Source organism: Lichenostomus cassidix, chromosome 12, assembly GCF_008360975.1.
Source record: "Lichenostomus cassidix isolate B80296 chromosome 12, HeHo_3.0, whole genome shotgun sequence".
Classification (NCBI taxonomy): Eukaryota; Metazoa; Chordata; class Aves; order Passeriformes; family Meliphagidae; genus Lichenostomus; species Lichenostomus cassidix.
This window is the reverse complement of record NC_139493.1, coordinates 13,338,532-13,356,814: the sequence shown is the minus strand read 5'-3', so window position 1 is coordinate 13,356,814 and position 18,283 is coordinate 13,338,532. Positions and strand designations below refer to the sequence as shown.

Below are 18,283 nucleotides of genomic sequence, written 5' to 3'. Positions count from 1 at the left end.
TGAAGAGAAGCCACGTGTCACTAAGTGTCATTGTAAATCCTTAGGGTGTGTTTTCCTGCAGGTGCATGCCAGGGAATTAATAATGATACTAAGAGCTTAATAATATGGCAAAAGCTACAGTCAAGAAGTAACCTTGTGCTAATACTAAGGATTTTTTTGTTGAAGTAGGAAAATGTCATTCTGGGTCTTTTTTTTTGATATTCAGAAAACAATATAAAATATTTTTTTACTACTTGTCCTAATTGAGTGTACAAGAAATGAAATCTTGTGGAATTTTCACTTGACACTGAGAAATATCACTTGAGATGTATTTATTTGACAGTAGGGTATTATGGAGAGGTAATTTACGCTGTAGTGACCTTGTGCTTCTAACCTGAGTCGTAAGGAACAAGTTAATTTCATGATACTGTAACAGCTGTAAAAATTATAATTGATTTCTATATATCAGAAAATTCTAGTAACAACAGTATTTTATTAATTTATATTCATCATTATATTCATTATATTAAATTATATTCATAATTTAGCAGAGTTATTTTAGCCCCTTTGTCATGTTTGCATAGAAGTAGTTAAAATGTTCATGAGAAGTTTTAGAGCTGCGCATAACTGAGAACATGGATTCAGGCTGTGGTTACTGATTTAGTACTAAGATTAAAGTCCAAATTTCCCTATATATTCTAATGCTATATAGCACCTTGTTATTAATGTTATACTATAACATTATATGCTATTTGTTCATTTAGATACCTTAGAGTATTTATAAGGACAAATGGTTTGTCAAAGATAACTCAGAATATTATTTTCTGCGTTGAAATAATGCATTATTACTATTGCTTTTCTTCTAGTGCTGCTAGTTTATTGTGAACTATTCTTTTAAGTCACAGTACTTTTCAGGTGCAGTAAGTAGCAAAAATTATGTGGTTTGATATTGAGGTATCTGTTTTTAAACTTATCTCTGTATTGCAGAGATAGTAGTAGTTTTTTCAAAATATTTGAGTTTCAGAATTTTATTAGTCCTTTAGTTCACAAGAAGAGCAGAGCATGGGAGTATGGACCTGTGTTACTGACTGTAAGGACACTGATTTTATGAGAGGCTGGAAGGCAACCTGTTGGTTGATATTAATGCTGGCATCACCTGGAAAGGAATAATTTATGTCTATAGGAAAATGTGTTGCACAAAGAGAATTTTTATCTAAAAGAGAGCAAAAAGCCAGAGTTCCCTTTGTTATTGCTACTAATGTATGGAAGGAGTACAGAAACTGTGGGTTTGAATACCAGTATAAAATCCTAAGCCTGAGATGTAAAAGATAGCACATTTTGTGGAGTGAATACACTTTGTACAAGGCTGCTGTGCAGAACTGCAGGTGATGCTGAATTTGCACAGAGTGTTGGATGACTGTGTTGTCAGCTGTGGTGCCAATGGACTTGGTTTGCAGGTGAAATCCCAGGAACCCTTTTTGTCCTGTTCAAATTGGGTGTTTTTAATAGGCTGCAAAAAACCCTATTTGCTCTGGCATTCCTTAGACAGCTTCGAGGTCATACAGATAAAAAGTGCTTTGCACAGTTACTGAATTTGAAAGAGCTTTTAAGCCTAAACTGTTAACTTAAGCATAATTTTAGGCTAAGTTAAAGGTTGTAGAAGACTTGAAGAGTGAAAATAGAAGGAAAGTAATTAAAAGAGTTCTAAGAGAAGCGCCAAGAATTTAATTTCAGGCAGACATGTATGTTTTGAATGGAAATTTCCAATGATTAGACAATCTCCTAGTGTTGCTGGGTTTATGTACACGTGGCTAAAATATATGGCTTAGTATTTCATTTTTAATATCAGCTGCAACAGCCTGTAAAGGAGGAAGGGTTGCCGGGTTGCTCCACCTCCTTGCATTCGAGACATTATTAGGAAATAAATTTAGTTGAAATATACTGGTGATGTTTATCTTGAGCCATCTTGTAAGCATGAGGTAGAGCTGGGTCCCAAGATAGAATAATAATTTTCAGGCTTCTAGGCAACTGTGTTCCTGCTTTGAATATCTAAATGTCTGGGTGATCGAGATTACTGCTGATTTATGGCAATGGAAGATCACTGTGGTGCTCTTCAGTGATGTAGAAGAGCTCTGGGTTTAGGATACAGAGGATCTCTGTGGCAGGAAATGTACAGATTTCTAAGGCAGTTAAGCCAGTGATTCATAGTTTCTCACATAATCCTTTAAAATTGTAGTTAAGGTTCCTGCAGTGCCCCCTCAGCATTTTAAAATTTCTAATCAGAGATGTCATTAAGTCATTTATTTATGAATTCCATGTATTTGTACATCTCTGTTGCTGATAATGGGCAGGTATTCAATGCTGTTGAATAACCAAAAAACTTTTAATTACTGGAATTGTAAACATGCCTTTAGTGAAAGTTGCAAGTCTTTATTATGAACTAATAGCTGATTATCCTGAAGTCAATGAAAAAACTTCCATTGCCTTCAAAGCACTGCGAATTTAGCTCAAAACCGCGAGGATCCACGAGAGGTGAGGGGTTTAGCTGCGATCAGTCGTGCTGCCGGTGATGTCAGTCTGTTTTGCCTAACCTTGCCTGTGTTGTGTGTACGGACACGTTTTTGTTTTTTGCGTTGCGACTGCTGCCACCTCCCGCGTCACTGCTGGGATTACATGTGCTCCCCCAGGGCTTACACTGGCTGACTTAATGGAAGACAAGAAGAAAAGCAGACTTAGCTGCTTTGGCCGTTCTTCCAAAAAACATGGTAAAACGTGTTCGGATTTGCAGTTGAACTTCCCTTTGTGCCAATACTGCATTGGATGTGGTAGCTTTTGGGAGCACAGACTGTTTGCATTTCTGTACCCAAGGCATAAAGCTCTGGAGCATGGAACCCTCGTGCATGCAGACCTTCCTGCTGCTTGAAGTGCATGTTTGAAACAGAGCTGCTGCTCTACCTCCCCAAAGCAGAGTGTTTCATCCATTCAGATTTCCTCTGAAGTGTCTTTGTCTGTGGCTGTTCTTGAAGAACAGGCTTTCTTTTTCAGAAATCAGGTAAACCAGATCAAAAATGTATTTCAAAATTAGGTGTGAAGAAATTAATTGAAGTGTTTTACAAGCTTTATAATAGATTTTAGTGTAAGCTTAGAACAGTATGATGATAATATTTACTATTTATTTTCAATACTTATGATGTAGAATCTAACAAAATGCAGCAAGATTTTACTGTATCTCCTCTTGTTATTGATGGTTTTGTTTCTGCAATTTGTTTGATTCAGTTTTTCCCCACCCACATTGGACATGGACAGGAGGTTTAGAGTATGATAGTTATTGTCAAATCTGCCTTCTTTTAATACTGACAAATGTACTGTTTTGACATAAGCCCAGTTGTAGTAGTTAGGAGATCTAGTTTTAATCTTAGCTGCAACTAAGTTATTTGAACATCTTGCTTTCTTGCTGTCCTAAGAATCACTAATGTGGCCCAGACTGAGGCTGAAAATTCTCATCCAGTTACTTCAGAGAGTGCAGAATTCTAAGTCAGAAATTGCTAGGACCTGATGGACTCATTTTGTACAAACACTGAGTCTGCTTGAAATTCTTTGTGCAACTGTTACATATATTGTCTGATAGCTCACACAGCTTTACAGGCTGAAATAGTTTTTTATAAAAATTGGGAGGAGACAGTTGCAATTTTACTTTGAACCATGTGCACAGCCCTTAAATGAGCAGGTCCAGGTTCTGATGTGTGTCAGGAAGCAGCCTGGCACTGGCTGGAAACCTGCTGTCACCTCTGGCAGTGGCTGCTGTCTCACTAGTGGTGCTTGACCTTGCAAGGCAAAGGCATCCCAAACTCACTGGTGCTGACTGGGATTCTTCTGCTTTGCAGGACAGGTATACCTTTGGTGAGTGGGGTCTTTCCAAAATACCAATTAAAGGCCTAAATTTATTTCTTTCCGAGTTCATGAGGTGATTACGCTGATCTGAGGAGTTCAAGCTTAGATTGTCTCTGGATTACAAATACCACACTAAATAGTTTTCTTTGTATTACCTCTACCATTATTTCCATTAAAAACAACATGTCTGTGGAATATGCAGCATTCCCTAGGTTCACAGTGTCATCCTTCAGGCTACAAGTGGTTGTTTCAGTGATTCTACTGTAACAAAACCTGATTATTTTGCTCTCCTTCCACTGCTATGCAGCCAACCTTATACTGCTTTTCCATGGGCTGCCTATAAAAAGAGCGAGCCCATAAGAATGATCTACAACAACATTAAATCTGCACTCTGAAAAAACATATCTTGCTACACTATCATGTAGAACATCTTCCAAGCAGACTCTCCTTAAGCTGAATTTACCCCGAGGAGCTTCACAGTCAGAATAGATAGTGCCACTTCTTTCTGAAGTGTTTTCTGGGCATGCAGCAGGCTTAGGAAAATTTGAGATAAATTTGCAATTATAATGTTGCCACTTTGGGGATTTTTTTTTTTCACTCTCTTACTCTGTTTTCCTGTTTGACTACCTCAAAGATTTGGTATAAAGGTTTCAGAAAATTCGTGTACTAATTTGAGAAAGAATTAGGAAAATTTTGGAGATCAAGGAATTGGTTGGCTGTTACTAGCAAACAGAAGATGACATTTTTGTAAGACTGATCTCAAATTTTGCCAATTTAAAATAATTCCAAGATTCTCTACAGTAGCCAATACTGATGAGCTGTGCAGATCATTCCACTTCTCCAACACTTTCACTTCAGCACATGTAACCAGAAGGCTGCCCAACGTGCACCAGTGTGAAAATGACACCAGCCCACGGATTGGAAAGGCACAGTTGAAGTTGAAACAGGTTAAAATTTTAATCATATGCATTCTGGAGAAAAATGTTTCTAACAATACTACTTGACAGCACAGTTCAGTAATTCAGGTTGTAATTTAGCCTGCTTCTGCATTCTACAGTGACAATGAATTGTCGTGTTTCAGGATTATGGAAGTTGTGTCTTCTAACTCCAGCTGGCTAGGACACATCACTGCTGATAGACAGTGGCTTGCTCCTTGCTGGGCATTAGTTGTTACATCCTGGAGTGGAGCTTGAAATCCCTGCTCCAAAGTCTGCAAACTCCATAGATTAAATAGTGAACACAGTGGATTGTTTTTCTCATGTTCTATTCTTACCCACAGAAACAAAATGTAGTAGTTGATGTATTTGACCTGTTTTCTATACACTCAGGAAAGTATTAAGCTGCATGCTGTATGGGTTGCTTATATTGTCTAATGCAAGCACTCTTTTGTTTGAAACCAGTTACCTTAATTGAAGAGATTATTAGATCTAGTAATCTAGATAATCCTTCCAGAAGAATGCCAGTAAAATAAGGGCAAAAGGAGAATAAAGAAAAGAGAAAATCTGGCATCTTCCTTTGACTCCTGGGGTGCCAGTTTACAGATCTCACAGCTGACCATGCTGAGATCAGTCGTTCAGAAGTTCATTGTGTGCTGGTTTTGTCTCATGACCATCACCTGCCCTTATGAAGCTGTGGCCATGGAACTGAGTCTTTTTGAGACCTGGCAGGTTGCTTGCATTAGCAGAGTGGATGTGGACGTGCAGTGCTGCTGTTTCCTTCTGGCTAAAGACCTGATGACTTGCTGCCATTGCTGGAGCTGGACTTCCACACGGTGCCTTTCTCAGTACTTCTGTCGAGTTTGAGTTTTGACATGTAAATTACAGTAGGATGACAGCTGAGTTTCTAATGTGAACTATGGTTCTTCTTTCCTCTTCTGTTTGTGATACAGCACCTGCAAGTCACTATTAGAGATGGAGCAACAGCCCTGTGGTGTCTGAAACACAGTGACATTCTGATGGATTTAATAATTAGCGGAACTGACATTCACTTCAATAGGGACAAAGATAATTTTCTTTGTATTTTGTTTTTCTTCACACAACCCTGTTTGAAAGGGGTTGGTATATCTTACTGGGGGCTAACACATCAAGTCTGGGTAGACTTGAATTAAGATTACATTTACATTACATTAAAATTACATTTACATGTTATTTGCATTACCTACATTAAATCTAGTTTTTTTGATACTGAGTGACACTTTTGAAGAACCAGCTTCTAGGTACTGGTTTGTTTTTGATAGTTTTGAAATACAAGTGTGAGACACATTGCACATATGCAATAATTGTGGAAGCAGGACTAGCTGTATTTTCCTGGCAGCTCTTAATAGTGTGTGAAATAAGACTTCTGCACTCATATTTTGCAGTTGCCCATCACAAGTGCTGAAGTGTTTATCTTTAGGTGACTATAAAGCTGTATTTTCTAACAGCATTTAAGTCACCTGGCACAAGGCAACCAGTTCAGTTCTTTACAACACAGAGAAACCCTTTGTATTTATTGCTAAAGACCCTGGCATTTTAAAATAAAATTTATTAGTTCTGAAGCCCTGAGATTATGTTTAAAATAATTTTATGATTTTTTTTTCTTTAACCCTTTGAAATTTTAATAGCTGAATTTGGATATCAAAGATGTTTTTCTTTGTTTTGAATTAAATTCCTTTTGGTCTCTGACTGTAAGCTGTGAAGTTGTCACAGGACTAACAAAATTGATTATTTTAAGACTGATTTATAAAGGGAAGCGTGTTAGTAGAATTGAGGCACTTGCAGGTGCTAACTAGAGACTTTTAATATGTAAAGCAATTACAGTAATATTTTAAAAGAATCATCAGAATGGAAGAACCTTGTGAAAGAAGGTTTTGCTGTGCTTACTGCCTGAAGTGCTTTGTTTCAAACACCTGCATGGACATTTTGGATCTTTCTTTGTTATGCCACTCTGTTTAACCATTTCCTATAACAGTGACTTGCTTATGGGGACAGATCCTCAGCTGTTGCAGACAGCAGCTGAGCACCTGACCTGCACAGAGCTGTCAGTGTCCCAGCTTGGATGGGATTGATGGGCATGGAAACCCAACCAGCACTTCCCACTGCTGTATCTTCATGGTGTTGAGGCAATAGAGAGGCTGTGCAGAGAGGCTGTTCCTAGCAGTTCTAACATTGTACCTGATTTGTAGACAAATCAGAAAACTCAGGGTCTGATTCTTAAACCTCATTTATGTCATCCTTTAGGCTGCCAAAATAGTGAGTTTCCCTATCAGAAGTTGGGAGGGTGGCCCTTCTCTCCTCAGTACTCTCAGTGCACAGACACCAAATTAAAGCCTTCCCGACAAAACAAACCAAACAAACTAAGCCAACCAAGCAAACCATCAAAACAGTGGAAGGTACACACCAGAATACCTTTAGAATGCTGTTTTTCTTTTGTTCTTGCTGTTTTATGGTAATTTCAGTGCATCTTCCACCTCTCTTATGTTTCCTACTTTATATGGTATTTCTACTGTATAGACCAGCAACATTAATTTACCCTTTTCTTGTTCCTGAGGTTTTCCTTTCATGCTTGCTTTGCAGACATGGAAACAGTGCTCTCCTGTAGGAAGTGCTGTGAACTTTGGCTGTTCATCATTTCCTAACACTTTTTGACATAAGGTGTCCTCCCTCTATATTTCAGTTAATTTGAAGACCAATGCTGATGACCCAACTGAAAATGAGTTTTGTCTGAAAAACCATTAGCTACGATTGCTAACCACTCAGTAATGTTCCACTATATGTATAGCAATTCACTCTGTGTGGCAAATCTAATTGTCCCCATTTTATCAATGGTAATTCTCACTGTCCTTTGAAGTACTCATTCTCCCATTCCCAGCACTCCTGCCTGTTGCTCACACAGCATTTGCAGCCACATTTACTTCCTGGCATTGTGCCTTGATAATTCATGATGTCAGTAAATGCACGGAGTGGTCAGTGTGACCCCAGGGTGTGATAGTTCCTACTTTCAGGAGAAGTTTGGTATTTCTTAGAATCAGCAAGCTTGTTAATAGCACTTCAACTGATAAGCACCTCCGAAGTGTTAACACAACACTTCTCAAAATGAAAAGTCATAGAATCTAGCCTAGGTTAATTTCTTTGCTGGGGTAGCATACTCTTTGTACAAACCTCCTCTACTTTGTATTCTGTAGTGAATTGAACCTTGAAATATTGAAAAGAAAAAAGACTCACACAAAAAAAAAGCCACCATTCACTCTGCAATTCTGTGTGTTTTCTTTTGGTGGGAGAGGAGGACTGATGAAGTGTCTGACTTCATCTCCAACTCCTCAGATCTTCCAAGCTCTCAGTAGACCTGGAGGCATCCTTGCCACAGGCCAGGAGATCCCAGTTGTGCAGTGCCTTGCCTGGTGATGAGTCTAAGGCACTTTTGTGTCCCCACAGCGAGCATGCCCACCAGCGAGACGGAGTCAGTGAACACGGAGAACGTCAGCGGGGAAGGGGAGAGCCCGGCGTGCTGTGGCAGTTTGTGGTGAGTGCACAGAGGGTTGCCAGTGCTGAGTACCCACCTTGGCATCTCAGCAGTGCAAAGGATCATTCTGTCCCCAAAGGGGCTTTCAAATAGTCAAGCTTTGTATGGCACTTTCAGGAGTTTGATATTAGACCGATTATTAGAGCGCTCCTAAAATTCTCAGGTTAAGAATATCTGAAACAATTCACCTCAAGGTGCAGTGGACTTGTGTTTTCCTGAAAGCTTTTATAAAATGTACTTTTTGTCTAAAATTATAAGAAAGGGATGGAAGTTTCTAATGACATGTAAAAAAGAAATATTTTCTGTTAAATTGTCCATGGCCTGGAGAATATATTTTTTAGACAATACCTGAATGTATGGGAATATTTCTATAACCCTTCGTGTTTACTATTTATTTGCTCAGATTTTCATGACTTCCAGGCAGTTTCTGTATATTTATTCAGGGTTTATTTACTGAGTTTTAAAGGAGATATCCTTTCTTTCACTAAGAAAATTTGTAAGGCTTTAGAAATGCTATATCAGGAAATAAGTAACAGACAAAGGAATTTCAGCATTCGTTATGCATTTTGTTAAAAGTTTGTATTATGTGTATGTAATGCCAATGCAAAATTCTAAAGAAAATGAATTTATTAATTACTTTCCCCCCATTCTTAAAAATGTGTTTTCCTTTTTTCTAGTCAAACCATCTCAAAATCCAAGTTCAGGTCAGTATTTTCCTCTTATAATCACATTCTAAGGTAAATGCAAAATCTTGGTCCAGTTCTCACTCTTGTGGGCTGATCCTCTCTCTAGTTTCTGGAATGTTCCCCTGCAATGTCAGTACTCTGTGTTTGTGCACAAAGTAAGTCAAGCCATAACTTATCAAGGATATTGTTTTGACCGTAATGTCAAAATGCCTTTGGATCAAAATAGAAAATGCTTTTCATTGCAAGCTCGCCTACCTGCTGCACTACAAGTCAAAACAGAAGTTAATCTTTGGGAGCATGCCTTTATTTGTATCAGTCTAATGGAGAAACTTACTGCTATTCTCCTTTTTGAATTTTTATTTCTGTAGGCTGTTTACATATGCCTATGTTATTCATACACATTTATTTATGTAGCAGGTTGGTTATACTTTGTCACTGGTTTCACACATCTTTTTGGGGAAAGAAAATTCCAAATGGCTTCAGAAGCTTGGAGTTTTACAGTTTGAGCCTGCTTGTGAGTCTTATAAGTAGAGACTCAACATTATTATTCTTGTCTCATGGACTTCAATGATAGGATGTTCTGTAGAGTCAGTTTAACCTGCCCAGGGCATGAGCCATCCTGCTGATGGCCATGGACACAGACCTTATAGCAGGGGATTGGCAAGATAAGAATGTTCTTGAATACCACATTGATTTAGGTCAGGACAGGATATTTTTCCTTTATTTGGTTAGAATACTGCAAAGGCTTGAAGCATCTTCGTACAGATATCTGAAAGCAGTACTGATTTCCATTACTACAAGTACAAATTTAAGGTGCATAAAGAAAACTCAGTTAATGGTTGAACACAGTTCCCAGAAGTGAAGCAGAGAAATCTAGTTTTATGAGTCAAAGATATATACTCACTTGGGAATCCATCCCATATCTAGGTACAGCCTGGACTTGTCCTTTACTGTCACTCGTATTTATTTCACAAACATTTGCCCACTCCCACAATTTCGGGGCACATCAGTAGAACTCTCTAGGAGTTACTGAGGAAGATTTCTGATGTTATAGGGTAGATTTCTAAAAGGTGACCTCAGCATTTCTCTTCTGTTTAATCCTGCTAGAATTCTCTGTGTGGTTTAACTCAAAGCCTACATTTTCAGACTGAATTTAATTCAAATTCTGAGTTGATTCACTGACTTTGCTTTATTGCTATTAAGTGTATGGGGCTTGGAAAGATACATATATTTTGTTACTCAATAAAATGTTAAATGCAGTTTAATCTAATTATGTCACAGGCAATTGGAGTCTCCAAATGTTGTGGTTTACGTTTAGAAATCTTTAAGGAAATACAAAAAAGTAATAACACATTAGCAGTCGCTAGTGTGCAACTGGTAATAATTTACACAGCTATTGAAGTATAATACACATATTTATGAAAATGCACCTGCTCACACAGACATGCTTGCACTGTTTTCTACACAGAAGAAACTCTCCTTAAGTTCATACGTGTTTTCCGTATAATAATAAATTTATTTTTATTTGAACTTTCAGTCGACGCTGGCGTCGCTGGAACCGATTTAACAGAAGAAAATGTAGGGCTGCAGTAAAATCTGTCACATTTTATTGGCTTGTTATTGTCTTGGTCTTTTTGAACACGTTAACTATCTCATCAGAGCATTACAATCAACCTGACTGGCTGACCCAGATCCAAGGTACAGTCAAAAATTATTTGTCCTGGTCTTGACTATGGATATTTGCGTTCTATCAGTGGCTACTTTTGTACTTTGCCATTTTGTTGTTTGCTGTCTGAAGGATATTCAGCCCAGCCAAAGGGAGATACAAGAAATGGCTGAACGTGGTCTTCGATTTCCATAGCTGTAACACAGCTTAGTAACACACCAGCACAGACCTGACAGTGCTAAATTGTAAATACCTGTGCTTTTATCATGAAACTATGCTTGAAAGATGAGGAGGAAGTGGTAACTGGCACAGCAGAACATGCAGTGGGCTGGTTGCTTAAGTTACAGTGTGGAGTCAAGCTGTGAGCTGAGGAACCGTGAACTGCACAACAGATTGGAAAGATGAATAGTTTATAGCTGGCAGGAAGCTTTACATCCTTGTGTAACTTTTGCCACTTAAGCATCAACTACAGTCCAACATAAAAAAAGCAATACTTCCTTTTTAAGCAAAAAGCTGAAAATGCATATAGAAAGTATAGTACTAATATGTTAAAATAAAAATGGAATCTATGAGGCAATTCAGAATCTTTTTTCTTTAATATTTTGTTCCAGATATCGCAAATAAAGTTCTTCTGGCTTTATTCACCTGTGAAATGTTAGTAAAGATGTACAGCTTGGGCCTACAGGCTTATTTTGTTTCTCTCTTTAACCGCTTTGATTGCTTCGTTGTTTGTGGTGGCATTGTTGAAACCATTTTGGTGGAGTTGGAAATTATGTCACCCCTTGGAATTTCAGTGTTTCGCTGTGTTCGTCTCCTGCGTATTTTTAAAGTAACAAGGTAAGATTATCTAATACTGCTAATTCTAAGGATAGCTGAAGAGTGATCAGCAATTGTTTTGTAATACTTCATCATGCACTGCTCTTTTACTGTTTTGTTTGAGGTTTTTTTGGTGTGTGTTAACACACGCATTTTAATTTATAGGCACTGGGCATCCCTGAGCAACTTGGTAGCATCCTTGTTAAACTCAATGAAGTCCATTGCTTCACTGTTGCTTCTGCTTTTCCTCTTCATCATAATCTTCTCGTTGCTTGGAATGCAGCTGTTTGGAGGCAAATTTAATTTTGATGAAACTCAAACAAAACGGAGCACCTTCGATAATTTTCCACAAGCCCTTTTAACTGTATTCCAGGTAACTTTCTTTCATCCCGTATGAAACATTTTACCTTTGATCAACAAAACTGTTTAAGTGATCATGTTGCCTGAAAATGAAATCATGAATACTATTTATTCAGTTACTTTAAGTAGCGTTCTTCTCATTAAATTCAGTACTCTGGTAACTTTGCACCATTTGTACCATTTGTTTCATATCTTATTTGATCTATCTATGCAACATAGCTGCCATGTTTCTTCACAGAGTTAAATCTCCTTTGTCCATCAAACACATGGCTAGAAAAAGAGGTGGAGTGTTATTTTTGTTTTGATCAAATTATTTTTTAACTTCATTAGCTGTATAAAAGTTGAGCTGTTCTCAAGCAAGAAAAAATAATGAGCCTTTAAAGAGTGCAGATTTACAGATGAGTCATATCACCTACTATAATATAAAAATAAGCATTAATTTCTTTAGAGACCAGGTTTTATTCAAATCTTAAGGCAAACTTTGTCTGTTACTTGTGAAATGGTAGAGCCATAGTTAGAGTTTACTTTTCCCTAATTGGTGATGCTTTTTTTATAATTAATTTTTCTCAATTTGGATGCTGGAAATTAGGCTATTTGGTTTTAGCTTTCCCACCATTTTCACACGTGGTTTTGTACTTTACCACAATATTTGGTTTCAGACATCGTAGATGAGAGTTAAATGCTGCAGGATTCACCTCAGTATTAACTTCCTGTCTCTTTGGTGGAATTCCCATCTGGTGGCTGCACAGAGCAAGCAAAAAATCTTTCAATTTAATTTTAAGATAAGGAAATATTAACGAGAAATTTCCTTATGGGGAAAAGCATTCACATTTGACCTGACATTGGCCCTGTATAAAGTTAAGGTTCTACTTTTCAACTTAGCTGAGTTAGATTTTATTCAAGTTGTAGGCTGCCTCATTTTCAAAGGCATGGGGCTTTCTTCAGTTTTAGAACACTCTCAGGGGCAACCAGCCTGCTGGGTGCTCACCAACAGTGAAAATCAGCTGGATAAGCTTAGCTCTCCAAAAATGCAATTCAGAAAACGGCATGCATTTAATTTTCTTAAACAGTCATTTAATTGCTTGGAAGGAGAGTCAGTATTACATGTTTTCTCAGGATGGAACTGATAATTTTTGAGAAATTACTTAGAAACATATGAAGTGCCCCTATAGCCTAGCTACTAACTTGATTTTTAAGTGATGGACCTTTATTGGCATTGCTACATATGTGACATTACTGAAAACCAGGGCTCTTACTTTGGCATGCCAAGACCAATAAAATTTTTTTAAAATGTAATTTTTATTGTTTTTGTCTTTGAAGTTCAGTGATACAAATGCATAGCTCAAAATAAAAGCTATTACAGTTAAGCCCAAGCTTTCAGGAGGTGTTTATTTAAATGGGAATTTTAACACAAACATGGAAAGAATATGGTATTGCTTTATGCATACAGATGGTTAGCTTATTATGTTGTCAGAGGAAATGTGTTTCTCTAAGGCATTTTTGATGCTGAGTTACTCCTAATCTACAGATATCTGCTTCTTAGATCCTAACAGGTGAAGACTGGAATGCTGTTATGTATGATGGCATAATGGCATATGGTGGTCCATCATCCTCCGGCATGATAGTCTGCATATATTTCATTATCCTCTTCATCTGTGGGAACTGTATCCTTTACACTCACTGGAGACATCTCCACGTGGGGCCAGGCACCAAAATCTGTCTGGCAGGAGGTAAATAGCCATGGGCAAGTGCCCTTGGTGTGTGCTGAGTCCTTTAAATAGACTCTTCCTTGTGCCCCATTCGCTAGGGAGTGAGAGTCAGTGATCTCCAGACCATCTCCAGCCACCACCATGGCAGAAGCCAGGGAATGTTTTCTTTCTTCCTTCGGTGGGAACATGGCCTTATTGTGCCTGCTGTTTGCCATGCCTGCTCTGCCTGTGCAGGGCTGTAGCCTGTCCATGGGCAGTGATGCTCTGTTCCTCCCTCTGATGCTCAGCACAGCCCTGTGAGTTCTGACAGTGCAGCCAGGGATGCTCTGCAGTGCAGGACCAGGGGACACAGACTGGGGCAGCTGGGATAAAGTCTGCTGAGATATGCCCCTTCCCTGCCTTCACTGTTCTGGAAATAGTTCCTTGGCCCCACGTAGAAACAAACTACAGCAATTCTCTGGAGTTCTTAAAAGGTCAGGAGGTGATGAAAGGGCTAAAGCATTGCATTTTCTGTACTATATGGTATTTGTATCAGTATTTGTGATTAACTGGTATGGACTGAAGAACTGAATTTGATATAGATTGTTGTAGACATGGAAGACAGTGCATTATAAAAATGAATTTTTCAAAATGCCTGAACAGTCTTCATGTATATTAGACAATTTTATATTTGAACTTGCTCTGGCTGGCATGAAGTTAAATTCCATTTATTTAAAAAAAAAACAAACAACCAAACAAAAAATCTCAAGCATTCTGCTGTTTTAAAATCCATGAGCCTAATGGATCTCTGCTCACTTGAGAGCCAGTGTCAGTCTGGTTGATTAAATGGGTGTTGTTTGCACTACACTCCAGCATCACAAAGCTCCATGCTGTAGGTTGGGAACATGTGTTTTATATCTCTCACATTGTCAGTGTTTATGCTGATAATAAACCACACAAGTATAGTAAGGCATAATGTCCTTAAAATGATTTGAAATAGATATCTTGCTAAATGTCTTCTTGGCCATTGCTGTGGATAACTTGGCAGATGCTGAAAGTCTAAATACAGCTCAGAAAGAAGAAGCTGAAGAAAAGGAAAGGAAAAAGAATGCAAGGTAAAGTAGATGGGCATGTTCAACAAGCAGGAGAGGGAAGGAGGAAGGTTCTGAATTGTTCCATAAGGATTTTTTAAATATGAAATGTCTTTACCATCTTCTAAATGTGCTGGACTCAGCAAAAAATAAGAGAGTTTTTCTAGACACTAAAATAATAACCAAACAGTATGATTTGAGATAAAATTTAGGTAGTAATTGGGGTGAATTAAAAATATAAGGATAAACCAACTGATATTTAAACATTGCAATAGTAGGATTTATTGTGCAATTAGCACAAGAATTTATCTGTTGTTGCCAATGCACAACTCCATGTGGAATCTGTTCTCTAAGCCTTATATAGACAAGTAGAAAACCTTCTTTTGAAAACAGTGCAAGCCTGTTGAAGTCAATGAAAGTTGTTTGTATGAGTCCAAGGGCACAGTTTATCCCTCTAGAACGGAGTAATGATCATGCATTGAATTTTTTGGGGATTAGCCTCTGGAATGATATTTAAAATCGTAATCTTTTAAATGGATCATTGCATTCAAATGCAGTAGATTTTATTGCTTTGACACTTGCTGCTGTAAAAAATATTTAAAATATTTTACTATAAGGCTTTCAGCTTTTCATAGAATTGGTATAGTTCACTTAAAATTGTCTGTCTTTGCATGGCATACTTTGTAATTGTTATTGTCTTGTTTTGCAGAAAAGAGAGTCTGGAAAATAAAAAAACTGAGAAGCCAGAAGGTGACCAAAAGAAGCCCAAGGATAGTAAGGTGTTTATTCTGAAATTTGTCTCTTTCCTAAGAAGCAGTTTTACTAATTTTGCTAGGGAGAGCTTTTCAAGGCTACTGTCCATTGTAAAATTTCTTTTATGAATCCATCATCCCTACATGTTTTCCAGGCAAATGAAATTTAGTCCTGATGCTTTGCATCCTCACAGTATCTCTTAATCCAGAAAATCATTTTGGTTCCAGGATATCCTGAGAAGGGAAACTCTTAGAGAGCAAAATTGTTAATGGTAGAAAAATGTGACTTTTTTTAGGATCCCTGTAGGTATTTTGCTTAATACCTTAACATTGTGCTTAATAAATCTGATGAGAAAAGTGAATGATAAACTCTTAGTAGAATGTTCAAACATTAAGCTTTTATGAAAGCTTGTTGGTTATATTCTCACTGTGATTTACACAGCCAGAAAAATGTGGATTCTGTAGGAAAATCATGCTTGAAAAATAATTAATAAACTGTCAGCTCTCCTTTGTTCCCAGTTACTCTGCTTCAGACAACTTGCTTCTCTGACTTCCAAGGCTTATTTGGCTTGCTTTCTATTGAAGTTTGTACCCTATATTAAATTTTTTCTTCCTGTGCATCCCTTTCATTGCTGTAGGTGACAATTGGTGAATATGGAGAAGGAGAGGATGAGGATAAAGATCCCTACCCACCCTGTGATGTACCAGGTATGTGAATACCAGGTAGAAGACAAACGCATTAAAGTTAGTTTGCTAAAATATCCTAAACTTGCTCTTGCTGAACATTGAAGCAATTCCTTTGAAGTCAGTGAGGCTGTGCTCTGTTATCAGTGGACAAATGGGCCTGGAAGCTGCTGAGTGTTATCTTGCCCTGCAGCTTCCTAGGCAGTGCAAGCAGCATTTGAGAGTTAATGCTGTGAGCCTCAGGACTGTTGTGGTAACACTTATCTGGATGGGAGAGCAAATTCTAAACTTCTCTAAAACATTTGGCAAAAAAGGACATTCCAGGGCTGATGATGCTTGGTCAATTTTTTCTTGGCCCAGTGAACATTCTTATCTAAAAATCAGTTCTGCCTGATTGTCTCTCTGCATGTTACAGAAATGTGCCCTGCATTTTGAGCCCACAGTGCTCACCCAGTGCCCAGAGCTCAGCACTCAGCTCAGGCAGACGTGGACTGTCAGGGGCTGAGCTGAACTTGGAGGGTGAGGAGTGCTCAGGTGAGGCTGGGCAGCACCAGCAAGGCTGTTAATGCACTCAGGGCACTTATGCACAGCCCATATATGCACAACAACCTGCATAGGAGCTTCTGACAACCATTTGGATGTTCACATGTTGGTTTATAGATTCTTACAGTCATGCTATGAAGATACATTTGCTATAAGCCATGTGTGTTTTATTACAAACTATGCTTTTGTAATGTTATGAACAAAACTACAATATTTTTTAGTTTGTAGTAAAAAGGATGTTTGATTTAAAGTAGGTGAAGATGAAGAAGATGAGGAGGATGAGCCAGAGGTGCCAGCAGGCCCACGTCCCCGCAGAATATCAGAGCTAAACATGAAGGAGAAGATAACACCCATCCCTGAAGGGAGTGCCTTCTTCATTTTCAGCAGCACCAATCCGTAAATATCTTTTTGAAAAATACTGCTTTTGAACATCAAGGCTTAGCAGTGAAGTAACAAACCTCCTTCCAGAGAGATCAGGAGTAGAACTCTAGTATTTTCAACAGAAAACAGATTTGCTTTCATCCTAAAATTTTCTGATTGACTTGGTAAATTAAAAGAACCTGAAAAATATATTATTTTTCTTCCCACTGTTGAAGATAATAGCTTTTTGTACGTACAGTCTGAGTTCTCACATGACTGGAAAGTACAATTTAATGTGAATTATCTATTTACTATGTTAGTCGCTGCATATACAAGATCTGAGCATCTTCTGCCTGAGATAGAATTTCTAGTAACCCTAGTAACCTTTGTGGAGGAGAAAGCAGAAAAAGAGAAAAGTAAGAGCAAGGTTTTTACATTCCGCTTAGGGTAACAGAATTTCCCAGACTCAAGCAAACACCAAAGATAAAGATAAAGACAAATTATTTCAAAAAATCAAGAACAGTAATAGTTGGAGTTTGGGGAGGAGGTAGAATCTTTCATCACTAAGTTTAAGTCCAGAGCATTTGGACTTCTACACTAAAGACAGTAAGCTTGGCTAGTCAGTAAATGTCCTTAAGATTTACTTGGCTTGGGAGAAAGCTGCCTGTCAGTGGTAGAGGCCATCACAAGCTTAGAAGATGATGAAGATAAAATGTTTTGGGTTTGTATCTTGTTCATTTCATGGATTGCCTGAAGCTCTTCAGAATTTGGAAATGGGAAAGAGAGCTCCTTAAACTAGTAATTTTCATATGGTAAATGTAAAATCATCAGGTTTGTTGAACATTTCAAATTGCTTTTGGCTCCAACTAACGCTATATATTAGTCTAAAATGACCAATTTGCCTAAATAAGGTATACTATACTACTATCATCTACTTAATAACAGGAGAAAAGGTTTTAGCCTTGAACCTTCTGAAACTTCAGCAGAATTCAGATAATTCACTGTTAGTCAGTTATGAACCTGATCCTGCCTTTTTGTCAGCTTAGTCTCAGACCTTCTCTACCAAAGTGCAGAGGAGTATTTGTGATTACCTTGGGCTCAGTGACTCTAAGCATATGCACAGTTACACTTCTTGTCATGTGGCTGAAATCTGACAGCTCTGGAGCCTTCAACACCCACTTGGCTTGTAATCCTGTAAGAAAATCTTCACAGAGATTCTGATTTGATTTGAGTCCTAAGTAGCACAATGAGATCTGCAGCCTAAGCT

General features: G+C 38.0%; 1 protein-coding gene across 13 annotated transcripts in view; it reads left to right on the top strand.

Annotated features, from left to right (window-relative positions):
- CACNA1D (calcium voltage-gated channel subunit alpha1 D) overlaps positions 1-18,283 on the top strand; it is a 165,991-nt gene that overhangs the window by 89,326 nt on the left and 58,382 nt on the right. For 12 of the 13 annotated variants that reach the window (XM_085072741.1, XM_085072745.1, XM_085072738.1 and 9 more), the window contains exons 10-19: positions 8,283-8,370; positions 9,048-9,074; positions 10,594-10,754; positions 11,334-11,559; positions 11,704-11,911; positions 13,442-13,562; positions 14,587-14,701; positions 15,387-15,456; positions 16,068-16,137; positions 16,908-17,052. In XM_085072741.1, the coding sequence (XP_084928867.1) occupies positions 8,283-8,370; positions 9,048-9,074; positions 10,594-10,754; positions 11,334-11,559; positions 11,704-11,911; positions 13,442-13,562; positions 14,587-14,701; positions 15,387-15,456; positions 16,068-16,137; positions 16,908-17,052 (1,231 nt within the window). The remainder of the gene's footprint in view (positions 1-8,282; positions 8,371-9,047; positions 9,075-10,593; positions 10,755-11,333; positions 11,560-11,703; positions 11,912-13,441; positions 13,563-14,586; positions 14,702-15,386; positions 15,457-16,067; positions 16,138-16,907; positions 17,053-18,283) is intronic. The other variant, XM_085072735.1, reaches the window with a different exon arrangement.